The sequence below is a fragment of the Phocoena phocoena genome, chromosome 3 (assembly GCF_963924675.1).
Source record: "Phocoena phocoena chromosome 3, mPhoPho1.1, whole genome shotgun sequence".
Classification (NCBI taxonomy): Eukaryota; Metazoa; Chordata; class Mammalia; order Artiodactyla; family Phocoenidae; genus Phocoena; species Phocoena phocoena.
Genome location: NC_089221.1, coordinates 118,992,635 through 119,004,662, shown reverse-complemented (window position 1 = coordinate 119,004,662; position 12,028 = coordinate 118,992,635). Strand labels below are relative to the sequence as shown.

Below are 12,028 nucleotides of genomic sequence, written 5' to 3'. Positions count from 1 at the left end.
GCGGGCTTGGAGCTGCCGGGCGGGAGCGGCGTAGGCGCGGGGTCACTAGCAGCGCGAACCTGGACATGGAGCCGCCCGGCGGGGGCCCGGGGCCCGGCCGCGGGACCCGGGACAAGAAGAAGGGCCGGAGCCCGGACGAGCTGCCTTCGGCGGGCGGCGACGGCGGCAAACCCAAGAAATTCGTGAGTGTCCCTCCCACCCGGTTCCCTCAGCCTGGCCCCGTAACCGCCCTCCGGACCCTGGAGACCTCCGCAGCCAGCCCCAGGGGTGCACGCCAGTCTCTAGGGAGCCGACCCCGCGCTTCCCTTCCTCGTTTTGCTCGGTCCTGGGCTCCGAAGCCCAACCTCCGACTGCTCCGGGACCTCCCGGAGCCCCGGAGTCCCAACTGGCTCTTGCCCCGGCAACCTCGGGGCTTCCTCATCCCCCAGCCCGCACGCTCTGCTCTTAGACCCCGTAGCCCTGGCCGGTCTCGGCCCCATCTCTTCCCTTTCAGCCCCACTTCCTTTCTTCTTTCTCCGTTACCCGAACACGCCTTCTCTATCTCGATCCTGTATGCTTTTCGGGGTCCATTTTCTCTTATTACCCTTCCCCCTGTTTTTGGTATCCTCCTGTTTGCTTCTCCAAAGGTCACTTCCTTGCCCAAGATTGATCTCTTTCACCTGCTAACTTTCCTCCCGCCCAGTCTCCTCTCTGGGCCCTCAGCCCAGTGTCACCTGATAATCCTTCCCCCCAGGAATGTTACCTGACTTGGGCCCTGCCTTCCCTCCTCCCTTGGACGTTTGTCCTTGCGGCTGCAGGAATGGGTACCTGCCCAGTTACTCTGGTCATTGGGCATGACGGTACTTGGCTTCCCAGTATTTCCTTATCCAGAGAACCTGTCCCTTTGCCCTGTTGCTTATCACTTATCAAGGGCTTCGAACTTCTCTCATGAATATGCCCTTCTTAGGACGGTGATCACCCTCCCCCATGGGGGGGAAGTTAGACTAAAAGGCCAAGAAGTTTGTGAGTACCTAAGGGAATTGCCTTTTGTACGATTCCCATGATAACTATCTCTTCAGCTCTTCTGCCACATCCTGTGCCCCAAGGCTACTGACAACCCTTTTCCAACCTGTAGAAGAGTCTGACTTTCATCAGGTGCCAATTCCAATCTGAAAGAATATTGATATTCGTGTAACACTGTGGTATCTCATTACCTTTGCACACACTGCATCTTCTTTTTTACTCCTCTCTCCAGGGAGTTGTTTGCTTTTTACTGTAGAAGCTTTGAAAGATAGGGGGCGCTGTCCAAGAGAGGGAGTTTTGGATCTTAATAACCGTTTGCTAGTTGTAACTGTAATGTAGTCTTCTCTCCCAGGTAATTACTCTGCCACCCCAGTATCTTTTTCTACTAACCAAAAGGTTTCTAACTTTTTCCTCTTTCTTTCTCTTTTCTCTTATCCCCACCCCTTAGCGTTCGGACCCAACTCCACAAGTCTGGGAAGAAAACTGAGAAAGTGATGAAAAAGGATAATGTTGCTTTGGGACCTAGAGGGTTGGAATGTGGAGAGCACTAAACAGAATTAAAATAGTGACTCATCTCTTCCTACCTATTTCTAGCAAGACAGGTGCTTCTGGATGTCCTTTCCTGTGACTGTAGGCTGTCAGTCACTGCCTGTGTTTTTATCTGGTGAACATCTTTTTTCCCCCAGAAATGTAGGTTTAATAGTAGTGACAGTTTTCCCCCTATGGTGACCAAAGCAATATTTCCCTATGTTTCTTTAGGATAGGCATGAACTTCTAGTTAGGGAGCTTTCCTTCTAAGCCTTAAGTTTTAAGGCCCATATTTCTTCTATTTATGTATCATTTTGTTTTGCTTTTGTTTCCATGGTTACCCTTTGACCTTCCTCACCCAAATTCCAGCTGTTTTTGCTGATTTATAGTGACCTCTGTGACTTGTAAATGTTTTTCAGGTTCTAAATGGAATTTTACATGTGCTTTTGTTTTATCTTAACACTTACGTGTTTCACAGATTTGTAAATTCTACTAAGTGTGTGGGGCTGAAAGGTGAGATAGCTGAGGAAATTCAACTTCTTTTCACCTGTTTTTTGGCATGTCCGTGGAGTCTTGTGTATGCTGAGTGGATTTGGCTCAGAGTCGTTGGTATTTGCTTTAGAGAGGGTACAGCTAAACCAAGTTCTCTTTTTCTTTCTGAGGTGTTGGTCTTAACTCTTAATCTGCTGAATTTTTAAAAAATATGTAGCACACACAGGTAGCGAGGAGAATTGCATTCCTGGCTAGGAATTGGAAAGTTTCCAGGAAAGTAGAGCTGCTTAACCCCTTTATTGCCAACTATACCATAGCTCAAGGCTTCAGGATATTCTGTCTTCCTCATTGCTCTTTATATAAGAACTCTGTGGAAATGAGAGCCTAGGAGGAGCATTGCAATCCACTTCTCTTTGTGTCTGTGTATGTATATGGCGGTGGGTAGAGTGGGCGAGATTGCTGGTTTGCTTTTGTTACCCATGGTGTAGTTTTCTTGAACTACAGGCTAAAAGTGAACTCAAAGCTGTTTCACCTGCTCCATCTTTTCTACAGTGTGTGTCCTCGGGAGCTACATTAAGAATGCATTTTATAAAACTGCACTGGTTTGGACCTAGTGTGCCTGAAGGTATTTGTTTGCACCCGAGGGGTTACTAATCCCTTTAGCTGCTACATACCTTTCCAAGCTGATGCAGGTTCTAATTACAGATCAACTGATGAGAACACAGAGCTCACAAATTGCCTAAGATCTGCTCTTTACCCTTAAAGGCATCTAGTGTGGAAAGGACACAAGGAGTCTAAGTTTAAACAGTCGTAGGGCTCATCTTTTTAAAACATGTGGTTGTTCGAGATGCTAATGTGTGTGGTGAAGCCAGGCTGTCTGGTCCATTCCCCTTGGTTCTTCTTGAGTCTGTCGTCTCCTGGACCATGAGCTTATCCCCTTGTCCAGCATTATACCAGTTCCTTTTGGAAGCCCTTAAGATGAAGGGAAATAAAAATGCTAAATGAACAGAGTGTTTTCTGCCTTTTCAGCAGTAATGAATGTGGGTGTCAGAGAGACTGATTTCTGAAATATGTGTAAGGGGAGTAAGTATAACCAGGGTGTTAGGAAGCTGCAGAGTATTCCTGCATTTTATAGACTCCATGTCTTCTCATACAATCGAGAACTGATCCATTTTAAGAAAGACTATCGCATCTTGATTCAACTAGGAGCCTAACTTCGTAAAACGTGAATTTTAGTGTGGGATTAGAAATAATAGAATATATGTAATTTTTAAAATCTTGTTTAGTTTTGGATACCTATGTAAAATTATTGCTGTGTTGCAGTTTCATGCCCTTCTAAAAGCAAAGTGAGGGACTTCCCTGGTGGCGCAGTGGTTAAGAATCCGCCTCCCCAATGCAGGGGACACGGGTTTGAGCCCTGGTCCGGGAAGATCCCACATGCCATGGGGCAACTAAGCCCGTGTGCCACAGCTACTGAGCCTGCACTCTAGAGCCTGTGAGCCACAACTACTGAGCCCGTGTGCCTAGAGCCTGTGAAGCCACCGCAATGAGAAGCCCTCGCACCACACTGAAGAGTAGCCCCCACTTGCCGCAACTAGAGAAAGCCCGTGCGCAGCAACGAACACCCCACACAGCCAAAAATAAAAAATAAATACATTTATTTTTAAAACAAATAAATAAAAGCAAAGTGAGAGTGAAAGTATATTTAGTTGTAGACCCCTGTTCATCCAAAATGAAGGATGCCAGGTAGAATTTTTTTTTTTTTTTTTTTTTTTTTTTTTTTTTTTTTTTTTTTTTTTATGCGTTACGCGGGCCTCCCACTGTCGCGGCCCCCCCCCCGTTGCGGAGGACAGGCTCCGGACGCGCAGGCTCAGCGGCCATGGCTCACGGGCCCAGCCGCTCCGCGGCATGTGGGATCCTCCCAGACCGGGGCACGAACCCGTGTCCCCTGCATCGGCAGGCGGACGCTCAACCACTGCGCCACCAGGGAAGCCCGCCAGGTAGAATTTTAAACAAATATTAGGAAAAGTAGAGATTATGAAAGAAGTGGAGTTGTTCATGCAGATACCTGCTTTAATTTTGATCCAAAAGGTCGCTGAAAACCAAGGAGTATGCATAGAACTTTATACAAGTCATTTGTGTTTTTTGAAGTTGATAAACACAGGGATTACTTAGTTTGGAAAGAGGGAGGGGAGCCTACAGGAATGTTATTGAGAGTTTGAGATGACAGAATGATACCTTAAAAATTTGCCCTCTGCCTGCCTGGTCTTTAAAGCGACAGCACAAGGATCCACTGGATAATGTTACATTTACTTGTCTCAAAGGAAATCCTCCCTCACAGGAGGTGAAACTGAGGGAATGCCTCAATTAAAATCTCTGCCTTGAGAGAGTTGTTAAATGTTCGGATATTTTTATAAAAAGAGTTGAAATTTTTATGACCTGTAAATTGTTTATTTAAAAAGCTAAGAATATAGTAATAAGTGAGAAGTGATTTAACTTTGTTGATGGGCATATGGGTCAGAATAGACTAATTTTATTTCCTGTGTGATAAAATCACCTTTTGTTATCCCCTGGGGTGTTCAGTGTATTTTATAAACGGATTGCCACGTTATACGTTATTCTTGGAGAGTGTTATATTTTCAGTGAAATGTAACAGAGGCTTAAAAGATAAGGTTATACCACATATGATTTAGAAAAACAGCTTAAAATCATGTTTATTAACAAGAAATATCAGGTATTATAGAGAAACAGAGTTTGTATATGCAGGTGGTGTTTTCTCTCATTTTATGTCTCAGCTGAAATCATGACTACAAAAAGCATCCCCATATTGAAAGAAATCTTAAGTGTTTTTCTTTATTATGTTGAGCCTTCTATTCTCAATCACTTTTGTCTGAAAGCAGTAGGAAAAAATTCATCTCTTGCTAACCAGCAAAGCAGTATTGGGTGTTTGCCCCTTGTTTGGGTTAGATGAGACAATGCCAACCCTCTCCCTGTGCCTAGCTGTCTTATCATTCCCTCCCTCTTTGTTTTTACTACTGCCCTGCTGCTATAAGGACTGGTTCTAGTCCCTTGGATAGCCAGGCCTTTGGGGAATCAGGAGCAGTAAAAGATGCTTATACTAAAATTTCTTAAAACCTTGAAGCTAAAATGGAAAAATAAAGAATATTTTAATCACTATGAACATATCTTACCTTATTTTCTACCTATCTTTTTTTTTTTTAACAGTTTTTCTAATCAAAGAACCTTTTTTAAGAAAGTAAGAGAATTACTGTAGGAAAAGGGAAATTGAGACCAGTATTTTAAGGAATTTTACCACTGATTACAGGATAACTCTGGGTGAATCATTGTTCTTTCAACTTTGAGATTCTTACTTCCATTCATTAGTAAAGCTTGCTGTGAATGGTAGTCTTAAAATTTTAGAGTTGGAAGGGACTTTAAATGTCATCAAGCCCAAACACCTGCTCAGTGTAGCATCCCTTCTTACAGGTGTAGGTTGGAAATTGGATAAATAAATGGATGAGGCAAAAGCATAAAATTTTGGATTCTACATTTCCTTTAGTAAATTTCAGGATCTTGGAGGAAAGGGATTATATAAAAGGAAGAGATACAGCTAGAAGCTATGAGACTGAAAGGGAAAAGATTGAAGAAATTGACGCTGTTGCTTGGCTCTGTGACAATTAGGGAGTGTCAATTGGTCCTTTAAATATTTGCTTAAATTTCTTCCCTCCAAGAAGGGGGATGAAACAGATAAGGGGACACAAAAGAGAAAAATCATAAAGAACTTAATTAAGAGAAACACAGCATTCCTATATGGAAGCACTGTTATATGGAAGATGGGAAATTCCATCCTTGATTGTGGTTATAAGTGGTCTTTAGGCAGTAGCTACTTTGTCATTTTGTTAGGTAGCAGATACAGGTAGCGGTCATGATGTCCTAGATTATTTTTCTGGATTTCTGATTCTGTGACTTATTCCCTGTTTTAGGAATAGTACTGTTTGAAAGCAATAGGATTTGCATTTTCTTTGAAGACTTAGCATACTTCAAGGATCCAACAGAGGTTGCTTTATAAACCATCTTTGATCCTAAAGGTCACAGAAAACCAAGGTAGTGGGCTTATATCTCAGATATAGCTGCCTTTTTTTTTTTTAATGTTAAGTAATTAACATTAAAGTAAATCAAGTAAAAAGATAACCCACACTTGCTTTTTTTTTTTCCACCTGGAGTAGCTCATACTTTATTCAGGGGTCTTCACCTGTTTGTTTTGCCACAGATCCTTTGGACATCTTTTTTCTTTAAACATCTTTATTGGTGTATAATTAACATACAATAAACTGCATATATTTAGTGCACAATTGGTGAACCCATTGCCACAGGCAAGATAATGAATATATCCATCACCCTCAACAGTTTTTTCCTGCCCCATTGTATTCTCTCCTTCTCATTCCTCCTTGTGCCCCAATCCCCAGGTAACTAACGACCGATTTGCTTTCTATAACTATAGATTAGTTTGTATTTTCTAGAAGTTTATATAAATAGACATACACAATATGAACCCTTTCTTTTAGCTTCTTTCAGCATAATGTATGTTAACTATATTAATAGATCATTCTTTTTTATTGCTGAGTAATATTACATTGTATGGGCTTACTGTAATTTATTTATTTACTTGTTGATGGGCATTTGGATTGTTTCCAGTTTTGGTTCTTTTTTGTTTTGCTGTGAACATTCATGTACAAGTTTTTGTCTGGACATATGCCTTCATCTCTCTTTTGTAAATACCTAGGAGTGGAATGACTAGGCTATATGGTAGGGCTATGTTTAACTTTTAAAGAAGTTGCCAAACTGCTTCCAAAGTGGTTATACCATTTTACATTCTCACAAGCAATACATGGGTTCTGGTTCCTTGTCAGCTCTTGGTATGATCAGTCTTAAATTTTAGCCATTCTAGTGGGTGTGTAGTGAGTGGACAAAGAATGTCGCTTGCCATTTCAGTAAACAAAGGATGTTGTGGCCATAAAGTCATCAGCCACTGTAGGAGTCCCTGTTGGTGCACTCTGAGGGGAATGCAGGAAGGAGAAAAACAGGTTGCCAGCCACCAAGCCATCAGTCACTGTAGCTGTCCAGACTATGTACCCTGAGGGGAATTCAGGATGGAGAAAAACAGGATACTGGCCTTAGGTAGTTAAGATGCATATCAAAGGAATGATTTCAGTAAGCCCAGACTCTTACATCTTCCCCTATACAGAAAAGCACTAAAAATCATTAACTTGAGATGTCTGTTTTTTTGTGATTAGCAGTAATCTTTTGATGTTCAACTTCATGGGTTTTTTTTTTCCAGCAAGAATTCCTGTATATCCCGGCTCCTCTCTTAAATCTTTGGAGTAGTCCCTCAGAACTATCTGAGAGGCTGCCATCCGGTGCTTTAGTCCTCAGTAAGGCCTCTGAATAAAACATAATTTTCAACTTTTATAGGTTGTGCATTTTTTTTTCCAGTCTACAAACGGTATCTCAGTGTGGCTTTAATTTGCATTTCCTTAATGATGTTGAGCATTTTTTCATGTGTTTATTTGCTGTATATCTTCCTTGAAGTGTCTGTTCAAAAATTTTGCCCACTTAAAATTTTTTTATTACTGTCTAAATACAAGTCCTTTGTTGGATATGTTTTTACAGATGTTTTCTTCCTCCTGTGACTTGCCTTTTCATTTTCTTAACAGTATATTTTGAAGAACAAAAATGTTTAATTTTGATGAAGTCCATCCAATTAATTGTTTTTGCTTTTTGTATCATATTTCAAAAATCTTTGCTAAAATCATAGTCACTAAGATTTTTCTCCTAAAAGTTTTATAGATTTAGCTCTTAAATTCTCCTATCACTGTGGAAATGTCAGTTATATTCCACATGTTCTCTTTGGGGTATTAATTTTCACCTGTAGACAAGACAGACCATTTCTGATACTCTTGGGATTGGGGACCTTTGAGATTCTATTTATAGTGAAAGCATTTTCATCTCTTATGTGGTGTTAGAAACCTTTTGTTTTCCTGTACTCAGTGTGTTACAGGTTGTATATTGCCAATCTTCCTATCTATAGATATTAACGAGTGCTCATCATCTTTATAAATAGGAAGATTACTTCATTGCAGACTGGAAGGACAGGGAGTAATAATAACTGTAACAGTAATAATAGCACTTGTTTGTTGCATACTTGCTATAGCCCTAGAGCTGCACTGAACAGCTCTAGATATAAAATAGGTACTATTGTTATTCCTGCTTTCTAGGTAATTAAACTGAAACTCAGTGAGATCAGCAACATGCTTTAGGTCATAGAACTGGAATTCAAACCTAGATCTGGCTGATTTAAACACACACACACACACACAGCCATCTTCTTGTTCACTGCATTGTATTGACAGTTTACAAATGTCCAGTTTTTGCACTTGTTGTATCAAAGGGTATTCACTGTTAGGAATTTCATAGAAAATTTTGATGGTATATCTTTAGAGCCCTTTGACTACTGCAGTCTATTAAAACTGGACTCTTTTTCAGTTCAGTTAGTGGGAAAAGAAATGTTGGGTCTAGATGAACAAAGTGCAGTGGCTAAATGCCTAACTGCGTTTTGCATTTAATAATTTAGACTTTGAGACCATTGCAGGAATCTTAATTAAACCTTTCTTAGGCATGTAAAAGTAGCTGTTATAGTGCATGCAAAATCTACCTTTCCCCTGGCTCATACGTTATTAAGAAGTTGTCTAAATTATTATTATTTTTTTAATGTAACCTTATCTCCTTTGTAAATAGAACAGCTCTAACAGCATCACCTGGCAGGAATTTTAGTTGTTTAAATTGCTGCGAGCAGCAAGTAGTGGTGACGTATAGGAAGGAGGAAGCTGTTGCTAGACCAACTCCATAGTTATCTTTTCTATATTTTAGAATTGGCCCTGAAACAAATAAGGATTGCAAATGGTTACTAACTCTAGGGTCTCTCCTGAGTCTGGGGACTGCTGAAGTTTATTCTTTAGACCTGGCAGTTATTTGCCTGTGGTTAATAATTAAGACATTGCCACAGAGGTCCAGGTACCTGGAACTAGGATTTTCTGTATGATTGGTGGCAAAGAGTAGAGAATAGAGTTTCTCTTGTTTGTGTGAATCTACCCTAGATCCACAAGGCTGAAGATCAAGAGCCCATGTGTTTGACCTATCAGGTTCAGTCCATGCTTTTTAAGAGATTGTAATCTCAGCCGTGTCTGTAGAAGAATAGGTAGGAAAAGCTTAAAAGCCATGAGCATAGACTTCAAAAGCTGTAGAAATTCAGAGAATTTAAGGGATTATGTGGAAAGATTACTGAGCTGAGAGTCAGAAGACCTGTTTCAGAATCATAGAATGCTGAAGGTGAAAAGGATGCTGAAAGTTATTTAATTCAAATCCTTTATTTTATAGATGAAGGAATGTGGGCCTAGAGAAGTGATCTGTCCAAGTTTACAACTAGACCTAGGACTAGAACCCCCATCTCTCACTCTTACTGAAATATTCTTTCCATATGTTGCTACTTAGTTTGACTTTGCTACTAATTAACTGTGTGAACTCTGGGCAAGTCACTCTTCTTTCTTGGTCTTTCCTCGTAAAATGAGAGAGTTAGCATGAATGATTTCAAAGGTCTATACTAATGTCCCAAATTCTACATAAATGATCTAGAATACAATTGTGGGCAATGCTAGTTAGCTTCATGGAAGATGAAGGCCCTGGAACATGAAAGAACATGATAGGCCCTGGAAGTAAATCCAGGGATTTGTAGAGGAGAGGGGTAAGGGGTTTCGTGGGGTGGGGAACAATGTGAACAGAGGCTCAGAGGTTTGAATGTATGGCTGTAGCAAAAAGAAATGGCCCGGTTATAGCAGTCAAGAGGATCAGTGGGAGATGAATCATTTAAGAAAGCCACTTCATAGAGATTATTTTATCCCTGGGAAGGGCTTTTAGGTTCTCTTTCTGTAGAAACCCACGGAAAGCAGAATGGAAAAATTTGCATTTTGTAACATGTCATGATGCATGTTGATGCAGTTTTTGGCCTTGTGAATGTGTGGTGGTGAAGAACATGAACAGATTAGTGTTAAGGTTCCAGCAAATCACTTCTGCTATCTAGATGGGAGTTTAGGTAGTTAAGTTTGTTTGATTTCCATTCATTATCCATTGTAATAATCCATCTTCTCAGACTTTCAGTGATCATTCTAGATTTTAAAAGATGTGACTGTCTTCATCTGGATCTCAGCACTGTATAGTCAAATTGTGGGCTCAGAGACTTCCCTGGAGGTCCAGTGGTTAAGACTTCACACTTCCAATGCAAGGGGTGCAGGTTCAATCCCTGGTTGGGGAACTAGGATCCTACATGCCATGCGGTGCGGCCAAAGAAAAAAACAAATTGTGGGCTCAGGTGGGAAATTGTGGGAATAATCTGAGCCTATCTCTGGGACCTGTTATTTTCTTCTAAACATACTTTAGCACAGTGCAGTATTGGTTTTGATTGCATGCTTATTTGAAGTGTTCTTTAGTCTTTCATGAATGCACTATATATATATATTGTGTGTGTGTGTGTGTGTGTGTGTATATATATGTATGTATAAAGAGACAGAGAGAGAAAGACAGAATGATATCGAAATCTCTTGAGGAGGGTGGGTCTTATCTCCCATCTAGCTTGTAAGGTATCTAAGAGTGGTGGCGTTTAGCTCATATTAGCAATAACCTGTTACGTATTTTAGTTTTACTGTGAGTCTTGTGACTCTTGGGATTACTTTCAAGTCTCTCCATTTCTGTGGTCTAATGTAGGAGATTGACGGTTTTGAAAACATTAGTCCTCTCACCAAGGTAACTGTGAGGCAAAGAGCACCACTGATATGACTATACCAGACCAGAAGAACTCTGTTGAGAAAAGATTTTAATTTTTCTCTAGAGATAGTGTCTTAGGTTTTGTCTTGTATCAATATTTAATGAAGGAACATGTCTATCGGATTTTAAATCTGCATTATTTTACATAGCACAGGGCTGCCAGCTTTTATCGTTATAAATGAGAGCAGTATTTGACCCACTGCTCTAGGGATTGATAACATACATTTAAATTGAATAATTGCTAAGTTCCTATATTATTTGAATCAGTACCACAGTCTTTCATGGCTACAGAAAGGTTTACACAGAATATTAAATAAAGGAGACCAAGATGAGTCTTCAGGTCCTCAGGATATGTCTGGATCTCCACAAAAAATGCTGCTGGCAGTAGGATTGCCTTAGTTTTTTCTCAAAGTCACATATTTCTGTCCATAGCTATGGAGTTCCTTTGATTCCTTCATTTGGCCGTAGAAGCAAAGTAGTTTTTCTAAAATTATTTCATCATGCTTTCACGGGGCCTAAAGAGATATTTTTAGTTTTGTTAGTTTTTGTGAAAGATGTGTGTCAGGCTCCCCAGGCATAGAGGTTTCTAGTGATTTCTTGATTCTGGTATTTTAAAAAGATGGGAGTTGGCCTTAGTTGGCAGCTCTTTGCATCCGCCAGGGCTTGTTCGTTACTTACTTCTAGGCCCGTGGGTGACGTCTGTTTCCTGTGATTGAAACCACAAGAAGAAGTGGTGAGAAGTCTCTGTAGGATATGTCCTATCAAGCAAGCAGCAGGCATTGGGCTGCCCTCAAAAAGAGCAGTAGTAACTAAGCACTGTCTTTAAGGGTCCCTGAAGAGACCCTAGAAATGATCTGACTCAGCCTCCTCATCTTAACATGAGAAGGCCACTGAGGCCTAGAGGTATTAAGTTGCTCAAGGTCATGTAATTAGGTAAGCTAGCTTTTAGACTCCACTAACTGTTCATTATTCTTTCTCACATTGCATTGTCATCCCTAAATTTTGTGACTGTGCCCTGCCAGAGTGTTGCCTTAAGCAAAGTACTACTGGAAAAGAGTAAATGCTGGTGGGCATTTTGAATATGAATATTGGATATTTTGCTTTTCTATGCTGTGCTAATTTTTATACTCTT

The 12,028-nt window shown here is 40.6% G+C and overlaps 1 protein-coding gene across 2 annotated transcripts in view; it reads left to right on the top strand.

The window, feature by feature from the left end:
* The window catches only part of DIAPH1 (diaphanous related formin 1), a 93,470-nt gene continuing 81,442 nt past the window's right edge, over nt 1-12,028 (top strand). The window contains exon 1 of one of the 2 annotated variants that reach the window (XM_065874449.1): nt 1-182. In XM_065874449.1, coding sequence (XP_065730521.1) covers nt 66-182 — 117 coding nt within the window. In that variant the 5' untranslated portion in view covers nt 1-65. The remainder of the gene's footprint in view (nt 183-12,028) is intronic. The other variant, XM_065874448.1, reaches the window with a different exon arrangement.